At 43.6% G+C, this 17,998-nt stretch overlaps 1 protein-coding gene across 1 annotated transcript in view; it reads right to left on the reverse strand.

Annotated features, from left to right (window-relative positions):
• DIPK2B (divergent protein kinase domain 2B) overlaps positions 1–11,431 on the reverse strand; it is a gene marked incomplete at its 5' end in the record, with an annotated part of 49,425 nt that extends 37,994 nt beyond the window's left edge. Inside the window, 2 exons of the mRNA XM_079910579.1 lie at positions 2,863–3,127; positions 11,196–11,431. Coding sequence (XP_079766705.1) covers positions 2,863–3,127; positions 11,196–11,431 — 501 coding nt within the window. The remainder of the gene's footprint in view (positions 1–2,862; positions 3,128–11,195) is intronic.
• Between the last annotated feature and the right edge of the window lie 6,567 nt (positions 11,432–17,998).

Consider the following 17,998-nt stretch of genomic DNA (forward strand, 5'->3'; position numbering starts at 1 on the left):
CGGGGAGGGGGACGGGTAAGCCAGGACAAAGTGAGAGAGTGGCGTGGGCATATATACGCTACCAAATGTAAAATAGATAGCTAGTGGGAAGCAACTGCATAGCACAGGGAGATCAGCTCGGTGCTTTGTGACCACCTAGAAGGCTGGGATACGAAGGGTGGGAGGGAGACGCAAGTGGGAGGGGATATGGGGATATATGTATACATATAGCAGATTCACTTTGTTATACAGCAGAAACTAACACAACATTGTAAAGCAATTATACTCTAATAAAGATGTTAAAAAAAGAAAAGGAAAGAAGGAAAGCTTGTTTAGCTGTATGTTAATGCACGATGACAAAATTGGTAGAGCAAGTTTTAGCACAAGAAATTGAAGAAAGGGACCCACTTATTACAACAACACTGCCATACGTATCTATGGTGATGGACTTTTTCTAAAACATCTTCATATCTATAAGCTCACTAATATGAATGAATCTGGTAAAGCAGGTACTATTTGCTGCCTTTTGAGAAACAGGGAATCAAGGCACCCAGCACAGTGTCTGGTGATAGTAGGCATGCAATTAGGATTTCTTAACTAAGTGAAGTAGAGTCATGTGAAATCAAAGAATGTCAGAACTGGGAGGGCCTTTGAGATGATCCAGACACCTCCCCCCAGCACAGTTTTGGAGGACGAATGTCAGGGCAGAGTGGGGAAGTCCTAGACTTAAATGCAATGTCAACTGGTCAGTGAGTGAAGGATCCAAGTCAATAGTCTGTCCTTTGTCCCCATATAGGCTGTTATCATAACATCCACTACAGCACTTTGTGGTGGTTTGTGTTCTTGTCTGTCCTCACCATTGGGCCACATGATCCTGGGGGGCAGAGCTTGTGTCTGATTCATCTTTGTCACATGGATGAACAGGAACCAGAAGCTCTCTGCTCTTCCTGGGTCTCTGAGCTCCTTCATGTTCTGCCGCAGCTGTTAGTGGCAGAGTCAGGACTCAACCACAGTTTCCAGACCCCAGGGATCCTTTGCCCCTACCACAATGTCTATACTCATCAAGGTAGATGGCATTAAATGTACTGGGCAGGTTGCTTTGGACTTCCTAGGCCTCCTGGGATAATCCCCACTGTATTATGGAAGTGTCTAGAAAATGAAGGAAAGAGGGAGTCTTCCTTAGTTCAAAGCCCAAGGCCAGTTTAGCCACTTTCTGCGGAATCTCAAGTGTATCTTGTGCACCAGGATGTTCTGTCCTTTGGTACATTTGCTAGGTCCCAGGTGGAGGTATCCAGGGCCGGTGCCTTGGGGGAAATGTGCCTGTTAGCGTGGGACCAGACAGCAATGGGGGCAGGGAGAAGTGATGGGATTTTCAAGGGGTTCTGAAACAAACCCTTGTATATCTTGTTTTGCTCTTCCTGGGGCCTTCTATTTGCTCCTGAGCACGTATTTGAGGCAAAGCAGAGGAGGTCTCATATTAGTCCTTCCCATGCCTCAGTATTAGCTGTGGTCAGCCTGAGAATGGCAGATGGTGGGTACCCAGGCCAGTGCATGGAGGCTCTGTCTGCAGAAAGAGAGGCACAGGGGCATTGCACCTAGGGTGTGTACCATGGTGTGGGCTTTGATATCTGTCCTCTGTCCTCTGGTTCTGCCCAGTGTTGAGAAGCTCCCATAAGGTTCTTCCCACCTGAGCCTCCACTTCCAGTTTCCCACACCAACTCCAAGACCCTTAGGTTGGGTCCTGCCACCACCTCCCCAACCTGGCAATAGTTTGACTTCCTCTGGCTTATTTTCTCCCCACTCCATGCCAGTGAGATTCATAAAGTGCAGAGTACAAAAGGACCACATTGGAAAGCTCAATATCAGATGATGGCCATGTCACCAGCAGCTCGATGCCTCTTGATTTCAAGGCAGTTTCCACACGACTTTAGAGTAAAGCCACATGGTCTTGCCACGTGGTCGAGATATGCAGGGACCAGTGATTCTGCTTTGTTCTGGGTTGCTCATCTCAAAGAGACCAAAAGGAAGGTCTGTTAGTGCTCAGAAGTTACCCAGGCAGCCTTATGTGCCCATATGAAGGGGCTAATGGCCTGGAGAGTCCAAGAAACAGACTTGGCATGCCCCTGAGGGATGCTAAATCCTCCAGCCTCATCATGACAGGGAGACTGAGGTGAGCCTCTCCTCTCTCATCTTTGCTGAAGGTGAGTGGCTCCTCAATCCTTTGAGGCAGCATCTTCTGCCCCAAGGGGCCAGCTGGATGTGTGTGGAGTTACATGACTGTGCTGGTCCGGATGAAAAACACGATACCAGTGGTGATAGTGCAGGAGGGGACAAATGCAGGATAAGATGGCACTGGCAACGTGCTGAAGTTCTGAAGGCAGCCTACTCGTGGGAGTGGGTAGGAGCTCTCAGATGGGAGGAGGGAGCTGTGTTATCAGAGTCTGCTTTTGCAGTGACTCAGGTTTGGTTCTTCTTCATGGTGGGAGATCAAAGAGGAAGCTGATTTTCAAAGTGGGGTCTCTGGATCATGAAACGGGATGCATATGGGAGCTTCTAAGAACGGTCACCGTTTAGGGGTTGGCAAACATTGTGGTGGGGTGGAGTAAGGCTGGTGAGGGTCATCCGTCCTTCAGACCAGAAGTGGGAGCTGGGAACTGTTTTCCAAAGAGTCGCTGAGAGTCATATCAGAGAGAATGGAGAATGACAATGGGAAGGGTCCCTATAACTAAACCTGTTTAGTTCCTGTCTTGTCACAAGCCATGCTGTTACATGACATTGTTTTGTCCCACTTTAGACAGACTACAATTCCTTTTGCCCAGACTGAGATGTGAGCTGGGAACGGATTCTGCACCCTCTCCCCACCCCCGGGGCCAGTACTCTCACCTGCACCAGGTCCGGTGTGAGGCGCTTGGCCTGCAGCCATTTCTGGAACCTCCCTGTTTTCCGCAGAACGCGCTCAATGCTGCAGGTCTTTGGGGCAGCTGCGGAGGCACAGATTCTCCTGTCCGAGATCTCGTTTTGGTGTTTGCTGACCAGCCTTGAGATCTCCACGGGGCGCCAGGATTTGAAATCATCCGAGTAATTTACAGGGTAAGAAGGCAAGTCGTCGGGAATCAGTCCAAGGCGTGAGGCCAGCCAGTTGTCAAACCTGGAAGAATAGCCCTTTGGGGATCAGCCTGGGAGCTGGAGAGAGGGAGCAGGGACTAAGCAGGGACGAGCCACACTGCCAGAGCCAGCAGAGCCCGGGGACAGGGAGATGGGGGAGAACATCTGCTCTGATCCATTTCTTCTCCTTAGACTGGGAAGCTCCAAGCTCTCCTGTGAGAGGACTATTTGTGTTTCCTCAAACTTAGGGAAGTGTATATGTGATGTCAGAAAAGGTGAGGGATCTGCATACCGAAACCAAACTTTTATCTTTTTCATCCAAATGGCACAGAAGGGCTAGCCATGGCTTTCTGAACTTCTACTCCACATGAAGGCAGCAGCTTTACATATGCTGGTACCTTTGATTCTCCTAATAACCCATCCCCACTTTACAGATGTGGAAACTGAGGCTTGCGGAGCTTAAGTGCCTTGCAAGTTCAGATAATATGTTGCTAAGCAGGGATGCAAACTCAGGGCTGCCTGTTAGAAAAACCCATGATCTTCCTGCTTCGCTGCACTGGTTCTAGCAAAGGCCCACTCTGTGAACAACGGCTGGGTCTTGAAACCACAGTTCATGAAGAGGCTTCTGGTCCTGAACTGGGGAGGGCACTGCCTCTTCATATCCAACCCCAAAAAGCCCCATCAATTTTGCTTTCAGTCCACAGATAAGTTATCAGTACCAACCAAGTGTCAGGGAACAGTGGCTGCTAAAGGGTCACCAAATTCAAAGCTATGTGGGATCCAGGAGGTGTGATTCCACACAATGGAATCCTCCCCAGGGGAGAGGCACTGGCCTATTACCATTTGCTGATTTTCTAGGCACCACCTTGACCCTTTTCTCCAGTCATTCCTCCATCTGTGTGCCGACAGTTCCATCAGGGAAGAATGTTCAATCTCCTTCTGATTAATGTATGAAAAAGTACTAAGAAAATGTGTCTCTTCATTATTATTAATAATTGAGGGTTATACTGCAAATGAAAATTAGGCTTATATGTTATACATTTAATTTATTTTTTTAATTTATTTTATTGTAGTATAGTTGGTTTACAATGTTGTGTTAATTTCTGTTGTACAGCAAAGTGATTCAGTTATACGTGTATATACATTCTTTTCCATATTCTTTTCTATTATGGTTCATCACAGGATATTGAATATAGTTCCCTGTGCTATACAGTAGGACCTTGTTGCTTTTAATTTAATTTCAATAAGAATCTTTAAATTCTTATTATTGGGCATTACTGGGCGACCTCATGATAATGAGTTTTGGAGGAACTAGCTCCAAACCCTACACTGTATTGTTTTCTCACTTATATGATACAGTTACCCTCTTAGGGTAACTAAGACTCTTAGACTGAAAGCTTTTCAAAGAAGGTGCTCTAAGAAACTGTCAGTAAGTACCTTCTGCAATGCAGGACCATTCAAACTGCAGTGGAAGTAGGCACAAAGAATTCCATTCAAGGACATTGCCACAGATCTGTTTAGAAAGACCAGACACCGAAAACTTGCAAGGAATCAACTCTATTGGAATTTTTAGGACAACCATAGGAAATGATCCTCCCCACTGGGAGAATAAGGAAGGGCCTAGGCCTCCGAGGCAGGCCTGTTTCCTGTAGCTACTCTTGTTCATGGGGGTTCAAACCACCCCTCCCCAAGGGCACTGTGACTAAGGATTTACAACTAGGTGGCTCTCTTTGATAACAATAACAGCGATACACATTATGAATCACTTTAGCAGTCACTTTGCTGAACTCTGTATGTGCATTAAGTCAGTTAAACCTTTCAACAAACCTATGAGGTCAACACTGCTATTACCATGCAGATGAGGAAACTGAGGCACAGAGAAGTTCAGTGATTTGCTCCAAGTCACACAGCCAGGAACTGGAGGAAGTAACCTTCAGGGCTCCAGAGCTTGTACTCTAAACCACTTTGCTGCTACTTAGTCCTCTATCATCTATTTTATGAATTTGTGCTTGGTAACAGACGGGTAACATTATTAGGAGTTATAGCTAGCAGGGTCCTTAAAGATGATTTTGTCCCTGTCCCCCTTCCATTATATATATATATATATATATATATATATATATATATATATATATATATATACACATATATATATGTATATATATATATATATATATATATGTATATATATATATTTAATTCTTTTCCAGATTCTTTTTCCTTATAGGTTATTAATTCTCCGTGCTATACAGTAGGTCTTTGTTGGTTATCTATTTTTTTAAACATCTTTATTGGAGTATAATTGCTTTGCAATGGTGTGTTAGTTTCTGCTTTATAACAAAGTGAATCAGTTATACATATACATATGTTCCCATATCTCTTCCCTCTTGCGTCTCCCTCCCTCCCACCCTCCCTATCCCACCCCTCTAGGTGGTCACAAAGCACCGAGCTGATCTCCCTGTGCTATGCGGCTGCTTCCCACTAGCTATCTATTTTACACTTGGTAGTGTATATATGCCCATGCCACCCTCTCACTTTGTCCATTATATTTTGAGGATGAGAAAATTGAAGATGACTTGTCTGAATAATCATAGAAAATTAGTGGCAGGGGAGGACAGATCTCAGGGGTCTCTGTCTCCCAGTTTGTGGGGATGGCATGGAGACGGATGCCCTACCCTGTGGGATAACCTCATTGTCCTCTTTTTCTGTCCCCACCTTCTGAGGAGGCTCTACTGAAAGGACAGCACTGACTTGGCAGGTGACTGTAATGGATCCCGGTGCATGTCCAGCCATGGCTTTAGGTGTCCCATGAGGACCAACTGAGGACAAATAAACAGGTTTACAGGCCACACTTCTCCCCCTTTCCAAATGGTAATAACTTTAGGATGCTGAATGGGAAACAAATGAATATTCTTACAACTTTGATTACCTACTTTATTAAACTGAAGAATGTCAGTGAGAAAATGGGCCCTGCTGTTTATTCACTAAAATGTTAATATCCTAGAATTTGGAAAACCACAAAATAGAGGCAGAGTTCTAATCTTCCTTCTGAACTGACATCATGGGCATGTTTGTAGTGACCCTGGCTGAGTTCCTCACTGGGTTAAAAGATGGACAAGCAAGATCATAGTTTCCCAGAGCTGGAAGGAAGAATAAATGTCATGTGGTCCCATCCCTGCAAGCTCCTCAACATGGAGAGCAGGCTGGGGGTGTAGGGGAGAGTGATAACATTGGAACGAGAATGTATATTTCTTGTGTTTGCATCCCGTCAAACACTAAGTTTGTAGCCACGCCTCCCTAAATATTTCGTGCCTCTCTTCCCTCTTCTCTACCCCTCAGGACACTTAAAACATCCAGCATCTTTCCAAAGCTCTCAGAATACAGTTCATACTTCACAAGGCTCTTCCTAAGCCCATCTCCTGCTGCTCCCCTCACAAGCTTGCGTTGGTCTCACCAAACCACTGACTATCCTTGGCTAAGCTGTATTGTTTTGGGCCTCTGAGCCTCCACTCATCTTGTTATATGCTGATCCCTTTATCTGAGACACTTTCTCTTTCCTCCCTGGATAATCCCTACCCGACACATTAAACCCCAGACAGGTATCATCTCTTCTGATTCTCACTCCCTCATCCCCCCAGTCTGAGATAGGTTCCCTCCCACATGCTCCCATGACATCCTGTGTAGGACATTTTGTATAGTCCTCATACTCTGCTTTAATCATTGGTTCATGTCTCTGTCTTCCTTCAGGGCCAGGACTGGGCCTCCTTCAACTTTGTAACTAAGTGCCTAGCAGAGTGCTTTGTTCCAAGTTAGTACCCAATGATTTTAGTTGGATGGATGGATGGTTGGATGGGTATTTGAATGAACAGATGGTTAAGTGAGTAGAGGAATACATGGAGGGATGGACGAATGGGATGCACAGAGTGAAGGTTGGGTGGAAGAATGCCTAGAGGGATGCTTGGATGAATGGGTGAATGGATGGATGGATGGGTGCATGTATGGAGGATTGAATGTGTAGATGGATATTTTTGCCTTAAGCTCTGGGGCCCTGAAGCTCTCAAGATCTCTGAATTCATTTGAGGAAGTGAGTTAAAGCAGTAATTACTATCACCTTCTGAGGTGAAGGAGAAAGACAAGGGCAAGGGAGAAGGGAAGGCAAAAAAAAGCTTAATGATTTACTTATTTTGCTGTGAGTCATCTACCACTCAGAAGTATTTAAACATTCTTTAAGACTTTGGGAATGGGGGGTGAGGATGTAAGGCCATTTGGGTACAGTAAGGAAGGCAAGGTAAGACGTCCATCCTCGTAAGAGCTGAGGAATCCTTAGGAGTGATTCTGATCAGAAATACTGCCATTAAGTACCCCATACCCCACACTTTCACCTTACCTGTTACTCGCACATATGCAAATACTGATCAATCAGATCCTGGTAGAACTTGCCAGTTGGGGTGGTCACTTAGAATTTTATATATAAGGATATATTCAGTAGGAAGAATATGTAAATCAGGTTGACTCATTTTTCTAGCTTCCCTTAACTTTTTCATTCATGATTTGAAAGTCAACATGTAATGCATGGAAGACTGGTACTGAAAACATTCTAATGGTCAAAGATCATTGGTTGTGTATGGGAAGCATCAGATTCATGATTACCATTCTTGCCAAAGAAAAGATAGGGAAAGAAGGAAAGGTGACATCCTTCCACCAGTCACGTGTCTTCAGCCTACCCAGCCAGCCCGGGGACCTCACCCTCTGTTTGTTGCTGAACAACAAGCATTGTCCAATCCTTATTGAGGACCAGGACTGGAGTTCTAATGCTTGCCTGGCTATAGCATTTCAGTCTAACATCTGAAAGTTTTGGATGGGCTTTCTCCTAAGGTAGCATTATGACCAGTTTTAAAAGTGGAAAAAAAAAAGTGGAGAAATGTTTGGAGATGAACAAAAACGATGAGCAAACACACCATTGGAAAGAGAGGCAAAGGATGTGAACTTGTAGACAATTTAGCAAAGAAGAAATACAAACGGGCAAGAAGCCTGCAAAAAGGGCTCAACTGAGAAGAAATCCATAATAAAAATAATAGTAATAGTAAACACTTGTGAGTGTGCAAAAAGTAAACTCTATAGGTAGAAGTCTCCATTTGGAGATATATATATGTATATATCTCATAATCCTAAAAATTCACTGTATTTTTTGACCCAGAAATTTCACCTTTAGGAATTTGTTACAGGAATTAATCACTGATGTGCATAAAAGTCTAGCCACAGGGATCTTCAACATAGCACTGTTTATAATAATGAAAAGTGAAAAAAAAACCCTTGTTACCCCACAATAGTTGATTAGTTAAATTAATTATGGTTGATTGATGCAATCGAATACCACGAAACCACTAAAAATCAAATTGTGGAGAAGAATAGTTAATGTGGAAAGGCGTTCCGATACATGGTTAAATAAAAGTTTCCAAAAGGGTATGCACAGTATGATCACATTTTTGTTGAAAAAATTTTAATCCATACTTAGAAAAAAGGTGGTAAGGATCATATACCAAAATGTTAACTAAACATTTTGAGGAATTGTCTGTGATTTTTATTTTGTGCTTGCTTTAATCAATATTTCCTGAAAATTCTAAAATAAAGAGATATCACTTTTAAAATAAGGAAAATACTATTTACAATGTAGAGAAAAGGCTATAACAAGTCCACGTTCCCAGAGCCACTTACTACCTCTCGCTGCTTCCTTGCACTGAGGATGTGATTTCTCAACGTGAAGCATTCCAAACCTCAACCTGCCCCGCCTGGTGTTTCCCTGCTTGGATCTGCACACTTCCCTTTCAGGCGGGCGCACGTGGAAAATGAATTCTGAGGGAGCTGAAGTAATATCCTGAACTCAACTGGAACACAAACCTGTTTGGGGAAATGCTTCCTGAATATGGTCATTACCTGACTGATGAGAAAAACCTCATTTCTTTCCACTTGAAGAGCCGACTGTAATATTCATACACTCTTGCTTACTTATCTGGAGGAGGATATGAATCTGGAGCTCTTCCTCAGTTGAATCCCTTAATTTCCCTCCCTCTTATCTTAAAATATGTCCATATTCTTACTGCCTTCTTTCTCCAAGGAATCAGTGCCACTTCCCCTGTGTTTTTGGTCCTCTCCATCCCATTTCTTAGGTGGGAAATCTTGAGTTCATTTCCAACATCTTCATTTCCTGTCACATCGAGTTGATCAACAAAATGATTCTCTAGCTGAACTGACTTGCATCCTTCCTGCCCTGCTTTGTTCCCAATGATCTTTCTCTTGGACTAGGAGAACTGGTCTGACAGCCCCTGCCAGCATCACCAGGCTGTTCTGCACACTGCTTTCCAGAAGATCTTTCCAAAATACAGGCCTCATCTTGTCCCCACCCTACTTAACATCCTCACCATTGCCTGCTGTACAGCTTCCTCAGTTGGAGGTCTTTCAACTTTTTAACATTCAAAATGCCTTAAAAAATGGTCTAATAGGACATGTACACACTACTATATATAAAATAGATAACTAATAAGGACCTATTGTATACCACAGGGAACTCAATACTCTGTAATGACCTATATGGGAAAAGAATCTAAAAAAGAGTGGATATATGTATATGTATAACTGATTCACTTTGCTGTACACCTGAAACTAACACAACATTGTAAATCAACTATACTCCAATAAAAATTTTTTAAAAATGTCTAATAGGAAAAGTTCACATCCACTCCCTATAACATCTACCATCTCACAAAAGAAGTTCTTTTTGTTGGTATTTTCTATTTGTTATTTCTGTTTAGTAACTTAGTAGAATACTCAAATATGTCTTTGGTTAATACAGATTGGAAATAAAATTATCGTAAATGAATGCCTTCTGCTTAGTCATCAAATCTTACAAGCCAGAGGCAGGGCCTTGGGGGAAGGCATAAGAGAAGAGGCCTATTACAAAGGGTCTATTGAAAAGGCTGGAGACCACTGGCTCACAGGTTAAGTCCCAATTCCTTGGTATGGCATTCAAGGCCCCTGGCCCCATCTGACCCTTCCAACCTCCTCCTGCTGCCATGCCTCCACATGTGCCCCATGCTCCAGCCACTAAGACTTCTCACCTCTTCCCACACCGCTGGGCCTTTGCTCAAGCTGATCCTTCTAACTTAAGCCCCTCTCCTCCCACTAAATTTCAGCTCATCCTTCAAGGTCTTGCTCAGAACACCTTCCCCTGGAGAAGCCTTTCTCCAGTCCCCATTTGGAATTAATATCCTCTCCCTGGACCTCCCCGAGGTCCCTTACACTTCACTTCTGGCCTGCATCAGATCAAGCCTTATTGTTATTTGTAACACCGTTCCCCTTCCCTGATATCCCGGAGGGCAATGACCAGAGTTATAGCAATTCCATTACAGCACGTGCTGGGTCTTGGCCATAGTAAAGGCCAAGTAAAGGCCAACACATCGACTGTGTGTTGGCAGGCCTGAATTCCAGAGTGTGGTACTATTCTTTGGTGAGAGCCAGGTGCATTGAGATTTACTGAACTTAGGTTTTCCTCTGATCAAGGCAACATCTCATAGCAGAAAACTTGTTCAGAAACTTTGGAGCAAACTGCCTCGGTTTGAATTCCAGATCTGCCACTTATGAGGTGGTGACCTTGGGCAAGTCACTGAACCTTGCTAGGTCTCAGTTCACTATCTGAATCATGAGTGCAAAACACTAACTGCCAGGATTGTTGTGAGGAGAAAATAAAAACAGCTTTAAATTGTCTGTCACATAGTAAGCTGTCTATAAATTTTATTTCCTTCCCACTATGAGAAATGAACTTGGTAAACTCAATAGTCCCAGGCTACTCCATTCATAGAAAACTTTAAAACTTTAAGCTCCCATTTCCAAAGGAAACTTTGGATTTAGCATTTAGAGCTGGAATTTGGCTTTACGCCTTACCCCCTTCCCATCCCAACTTTAACTCATTCCCACTATGATTAAATGGCTTTGCTTCAGCTCCCACCCATAAATTCATAAATTACATCCTGACTTGATTTCAAGAAACTCCTGGACATCATCACATGAAGGGAACAGAATTTTGCCCCTCAGAGTTATCTGATTGAGATTCTGACCTTATTTCTTCTTTAAAGAACTTCTTGCAAATAGATGTCCCGATGCAGGCATTACATTTATCAAGACCGAGGAAAGTCCTTCCAAAATTGTAGCTGGTTCTGACTTGGGGCACCAGAGTAGGAGAGGGAGAAGCCGGCGAGGAGACAGAGTAGCTCAGGCCTGAGACCCACAGCAGCAGGGCTGGCCAGCCCGGGTGGAGGGCTGCAGCTTCAGGCCCCAGCCGCGGCTCCATCATGGGCTCAGGACTCCAGCTGCAGCCCTCGGCTGCCCACTTAGGGCTGTGCAGAGGCAGGTCTTGGCAAAAGAGAGAGGGCTGGCTTCAGGGCGCTGACCCCATCCCAGCTTCCCAGGTTTCTGTTTGAGGATGCTAAGGAGCTTGGGGCTAACGAGGCTGGGGAGGAGGTGAGGAAGTCCATGGAGGATGCTGATAACACCGTTTCCAGAGTTACTCTTCCTCTGCCCTGGGGCGGCTGCTGCAGCCTGGGGAGGGGCTGACTAGCAGATTTCGGGAAGGACAATGGCCAGGGCCTCCCTGTGCAGTCTTTTTGACAAACACAGGATATCCTGGCTGGGCAGGAAAGGTCCATGCAGGATGTATGTCCGACCTGGTTTCCACCTGGGAGTGTCAAAGGATCTTGAAGGTCTCCGCCCTCCACTGTTTTAATTCTGGGTGTATCTGTCCCTATGGATCACACACACACACACACAAACACACGCACACCAACCCCTCCCCGGCCCCCTGCAGTAGATAATTTGGCCTGTCCCTTAACCAGCCATATTTGGCTGTGAAATAACTAGAAGTCATTTTGCCGGCCATTAAGGGACACATTTGATACTGATTTGAAAGGTGAAGGCTTTTTACTCCTTAGGGAACAGACAAACGCAATCTGAGAAGAAAGGAGGGGAAAGGACCCGGTGGCCTCTGGCATGATAAGGGGAGGACCAGAAAGATCCTTCTGCCTGCACCCAGCTGTGTCTGTCCCTCTCCTCCTTGCCTGAAAGTCCCTCTTCCTTTACTGCCTGACCTCCCTTCTCAGTGGCCGGCCTGACTTGGTGGGATATGACTGCCCCAGGATGGCCTTCCTCATGACACCAAGAAAAGGTCCATAGCATGGAGCAGATGGCAGTGTTAATTTAGGAATATGTAGAGAGGACCAAATCAGGGAAGGCAGGCTTGGGTTGGGAGAAGGAAAAAAAACTGGGCATGGCCTCAGGAGAATTGGGGAGTTTTGCTAAAGATTGATGGGAAGAGCAGGGTACGGGCAGTTCTCTGATGGTTAAGCATGTGCTTATTAGCTAGCTGTATATGCTCCTCAGTCAAACGTCATGCTTTTTTTTTTTTTTATCGTGGAGTTGTGAGAATTCTTTATGTATTCTAGATACTAGTTCTGTGTTGGTTATGTGGCTTGCAAATATTTTCTCCCAGGTGGTAACTTGTCTTTCGTCTTCTTAACGGGGTCTTTTGCATTGATGAAAAGTACAGAAATACTGAAAAAAAGGTACAGGGCTAAGTACAGATCCCTGGGGAAAGTGCTGCAAATGGTGTTCCAGATTCAATGTGATTTAACAAAATATATATTGTACTTACTGTTACCTCAAGGTTTTAATTTAGGTCCTGCAGGTGATCTCAGCAGCAGGGGAGCTAAGAGCCCAGGCAAGTTGCTCATGGACAGTACAGCAACACGTTGTAGGAAGGGCACTGACTAAAGTTACTAACTGTTCCAGTTTGCCCAGGGCTGTTGGTGTTAGTCCTGGAATCTCAGGTAACCCCTTAATCTTGGGAAAACTCGAATGATTGGTCGCCCATATGAGGACCTGATAGACCTCCCATAAGAGTTGTATGAGATGAGATCTCAGGTGTGCCATTTGGCTATTAGGTTGAAGGACAACATTAAAGGTTGGAGGGCTTGAGAGGCACCTTGGAGGCAGACCTGTAGATCACACACACACACACACACACACACACACACACACACACACACACACACACGAGGTTTTTTTAAAAACTTAGTTAACTTTAACTTTTTCTCATGTCATTAAATATTCTTCCATGAGACCATTTATAAGTACTGCATTCCATTATATAGATGTCATACAATTTATTTAACAAATCCCTTATTTTTGACACTTTGGTTGCTGACGGGTAGGATTTTGACAGCTGAAACTCCTGAAAATGATGGAAACCAGGTTTTTTTCCTCACTTCCAAAATGCCATGAATTGTAAGATCTACCATCAATTTAAATAGCAGCGTTTTAGAGGAAAAATATAAGAAACACTATATCAAGTATCCATTAAAAAGTGCTCTAAATTATCCCTATAACTTTAAATATATGCTACTTCCCATTTTTGAATCATGACCAAATTTTGGTTGTGTTTTTCACATTCAGAGTCTGAACGTATACTGAGTTGCTCATTTCAGGGGACTTGCTGCTTTTCATAATGTTCTCATGATCCTTAGTCTCTTTGGTACCTTTAGTGATATGGCAAGTATAGCAGGTAAGATTTTCAGTCTATACGTTCAGATGTGAAGACCTACAACGTTACATTTTACAATTCAACCTAATTTTTATTTTGAGCCTTCCATTCTGGATTGGTGGGAAGTCTTAGCATGGTTATTTCTTGAGTTCTTCCCTTCTCTTCTGGAATTTCATTGTGGTTCGGTGAGATTTACTCAACATTCAGCCACTGGGTGGAGATGTTTGGTACCACTGCCCGCCATGGGGCCTGTTATGATTAGTCCAAGTTGCTTCTTAATCCCTTCAAACTCTACTTGGGGCTCATGCTTCAGCCTGCAAGACCGCCCACCACGCCTTTAGATGAACCTTGAGTGTCACTTCCTTTCTGGGGTTTGCCACTCCCTTACTCTTGCATTCCTAGTCCACCAAGAGGCCATATTTACTTTCTAACTTGCCACATTCTCCCCCTGACGGAATGAGAAAGGGACTGTCTGCTTGAATTGGTAGGGGATGGGAGGGGCAGAAAGAGGAAAATACAAGGGTAAAAAAACACAGGTTACTGTCTTCAAATGCTTTTCTGCCACACAAAATATATCAGGTTTTGCTTGCATGACTTATTTGGTTGGAACCATAGTTTCACTTTTTCCCATAATTGAGTTATTTGTCACTAGAAGTTAAAGAGCTTCCTTAAGAGTCAACCAGCCCCTGGGACAGATTTTTCAGAACCTAGCAACAATTCTTCATGATGTATACTCCACCAGGGCAGAGATTTTTTATCTCTTTTGCCTCAAGCCTCCAGAGCAGTTTATAGCATATGCTGCCTCATTTTAAGTAAAAATTAGGGATCCAAGTTAATATACAGCTGCAATGACAATTAGATGAACTAATCCCTTCTACACATTGCAAAATTCTCAGTCACAGGCAGCAAGGAGCCTTTTATAACTTCTTCTTTAATTCCGAGGCTGACAGTTTTCTTGTGACTTTGAGTATAAGGGGCTTCCTAATTTCAGAAACACTGAAGATTAAAAAAATCTGTGGCTCAGCACTGAAGAAATCTGCAAGGCAGCCGACTGCCAGGAGGAGAAACAATAAAAGAAGTATTTTGATTTGTTTGATCCCAGGGGTGGGACACATGGGCAAATGGTGAGGCATAAATGAAGGACCCCACTGAAGGGGCCTTGGCTAGGAGGCCAGTGGTTTGGAGTGGCAGGGAAGGTCAATGTGAATGATGTGGGATGGATTAATGTGTGAAGGACACTGGGCATGACATGGAGTCGGTTTGAAGAAATGGTGCCCGAGACCAAGGACATGGCAGTAGGAATGAAAGCAAAGGGATAAATGTGAGGGGTAATAAGAAGCATGGTCTCCATGACTTGGAAACTGAGTCAATGAAGAGAATAAGGGAGAAGCAAAAATTCACGGAAACTCAGAGTTTTCAAATCTGGCTGTCTAGGAAAATATAATACCATTGATAGGTGCCGAGAATGAGGAAGATGAGCTGGCGTTGGAGGAAGACACAAATCCTGGTTTTGGATCTTTGAATTTAAAACATTAACTGCTAACATAGGTCTTATTAATTGATCTCCATGGATATGATTGCTTTAGAATATCAGAATGTGCCCAACGAAACTATTACCCAGTTCTCATATTTCCATCTTGATGATAAGGATATAGCCTTAGATTTTGATAAATATCTTACTGAAATCTGGTACTATATCACCAGCGTTCTCCTGACGTGAGTATGCCAGACTAGTAATGTAAAAAACAGTGAGATGAGCTATCACGGGATTTTCTTGGTGAACCCCTACTGACCCTTACTGATCTCCACTGCCCGTTGTAAGTGCTCACAAACAGTAGTTTTGCTCAGTATCCAGCCTAGACTTTCTAGAGGTCACCTTAAAAAAACCCCTGAACATCTTCAGTCTTCTGGCATCTCCCTTATTCAATATTGTAGCAGCTGTGGAGGTGCGCTGCTCTATCTCCTTTCATGAAAGAAGGTGTGGATCAACCGTGAAGAGTGCAGTTAGCTGATGCTCCCCAACTGTTAGCCCTTCAGGATCCAGCTCAGCTTTTGAGCTGAGGCCAGACTCTTCCTGGGCAGCCCCTAGCCAATGACTGAGCATAGTGGAAGTAGTAAGGTCTGGCCATCTCTGCCGGTCAGAATTCCTTTAATGAGGAATCTGTGGTCCAGAGCTCCCTGCTAGGTTGGCTGAGGCTTTGTCAGATCTGCATCGTGGTTTTAGGTACTCCCTGCCCCAAACGGCTTCCTCTCCCCAGGCATCTGCAAATCTCTAAACCTCTTGCACTCCTAACTGCATCTCAAGAGTCTGATTCTTGGAGGGCCCAAATGACACAAAAATGATTCTTCTATGCTCTCCTGACATTAGTCCTAGGATCAAATGTCTAAGTTTATTTTTGGAGGGGGGCTGAGAAATAATTTGTTTAACATGAAGTCCCAAGGAAGAGATCTCATAATTCCCTCAGCTCTCTTGGGCTTTGATTCTTTCTCAAAAAATATTAACCCTACTCTTTAATATTTAAAAATTGTTCCCCTTGATGTAAAAGGTGGCAACCTGATAGGGTTCAGCTTTCTCTCTGTCTGCACCATCTTATTCAAGGGGGTAGATCTATTCTTTTGTGGTTCTTCTTTAGATGAGCATGGTTAAAAAATTTTGCCCTTAGCATGTTTACCATCCCTAGTTCCTCACTTTACAATTTTCCTGACCAGGACTTTAAAATCTCTAATAATACCTTACAATGTGGAGACTTCTGTAGTTTTATAAAGCACTTTCATATTTATTATTCCCCTAGATTCTTATAAGAAACTTGTGAAGGAGGAGGATGCAAAGCTAATAATTATTATTATAGATGAGGAAACTGAGGTTTAGAGATGTTTAATGGACAACAAATGTCACACAGCTAGTACGTACCAGACCTGAGGCTTGAACTCAGCTCCTCTGAAAGCATAACACAGGGCACCATCTACTCTACCACAATGCCTCTCGAGATGTGGCGTGAGTTTGTACTGGTGGTTTCAGGGAGTCTAATTTGCATCCCCAGATGTGCAGAAGTGGCTCTGGGTTCTCAGAAGGCTTTCCACATATTTTGGGAACATACCCAAGGAACATGGCATCCTTCTGAATCAGTCACATGGGACTAACCTGTGCCCTCTTTGCTCTGCTCATCAGGGACCAATGCATGAATTGCTGGTGCCTGTGAAGATCTGTATGTTGTCATGAAGTGCCAGCAACTTCAGATGTCCAGGACTCACCTAGGAGAGGTTGCCAGCCATTGGGCTTCTTGGTACTGTTTCTCTTCCTCCATAACCCTGTGTTATTTTTCTCTATTCACCATCACCCTTGTGATGCTGGGTTTGATTTTTCTCTGCTTTCTTTCTTTCTTTCTTTTTTTAAACATCTTTAGGAGTATAATTGCTTTACAATGGTGTGTTAGTTTCTGCTATATAACAAAGTGAATCAGCTGTATATATACCTATATCCCCATATCTCCTCCCTTTTGCACCTCCCTCCCACCCTCGCTATCCCACCCCCCTAGGTGGTCACAAAGCACCGAGCTGATCTCCCTGTGCTATGCGGCTGCTTCCCACTAGCTATCTATTTTACATTTGGTAGTGTATATATGTCCATGCTACTCTCTCACTTCGTCCCAGCTTACACTTTTCCCTCCCTGTGTCCTCAACTCCATTCTCTACGTCTGAGTCTTTATTCCTGTCCTGCCCCTAGGTTCCTCAGAACCATTTTTTTTCTTTTTTTTTAGATTCCACATATATCTGTTATCATACGATATTTGTTTTTCACTTTCTGACTTACTTCACCCTGTATGACAGACTCTAGATCCATCCACCTCACTACAAAAAACTCAATTTCATTTCTTTTTGTGGCTGAATAATATTCCATTGTGTATATGTGCCACATCTTCTTTATCCATTCATCTGTTGATGGACACTTAGGTTGCTTCCATGTCCTGGCTATTGTAAATAGAGCTGCAAAGAACATTGAGGTACATGACTCTTTTTGAATTATGGTTTTCTCAGGGTATATGCCCAGTAGTGGGATTGCTGAGTCGTATGGTAGCTTTATTTTTAGTTTTTTAAGGAACCTGCATATTGTGCTCCATAGTGGCTGAATCCATTTACATTCCCACCAGCAGTGCAAGAGGGTTCCCTTTTCTCCACACCCTCTCTAGCATTTATTGTTTGTAGATTTTTTGATGATGGCCATTCTGACTGGTGTGAGGTGATACCTCATTGTAGCTTTGATTTGCATTTCTCTAATGATTAGTGATGTCGAGCATCCTTTCATGTGTTTGTTGGCAATCGGTATAC

The sequence above is a fragment of the Stenella coeruleoalba genome (assembly GCF_951394435.1).
Source record: "Stenella coeruleoalba genome assembly, chromosome: X".
Taxonomy (NCBI): Eukaryota; Metazoa; Chordata; class Mammalia; order Artiodactyla; family Delphinidae; genus Stenella; species Stenella coeruleoalba.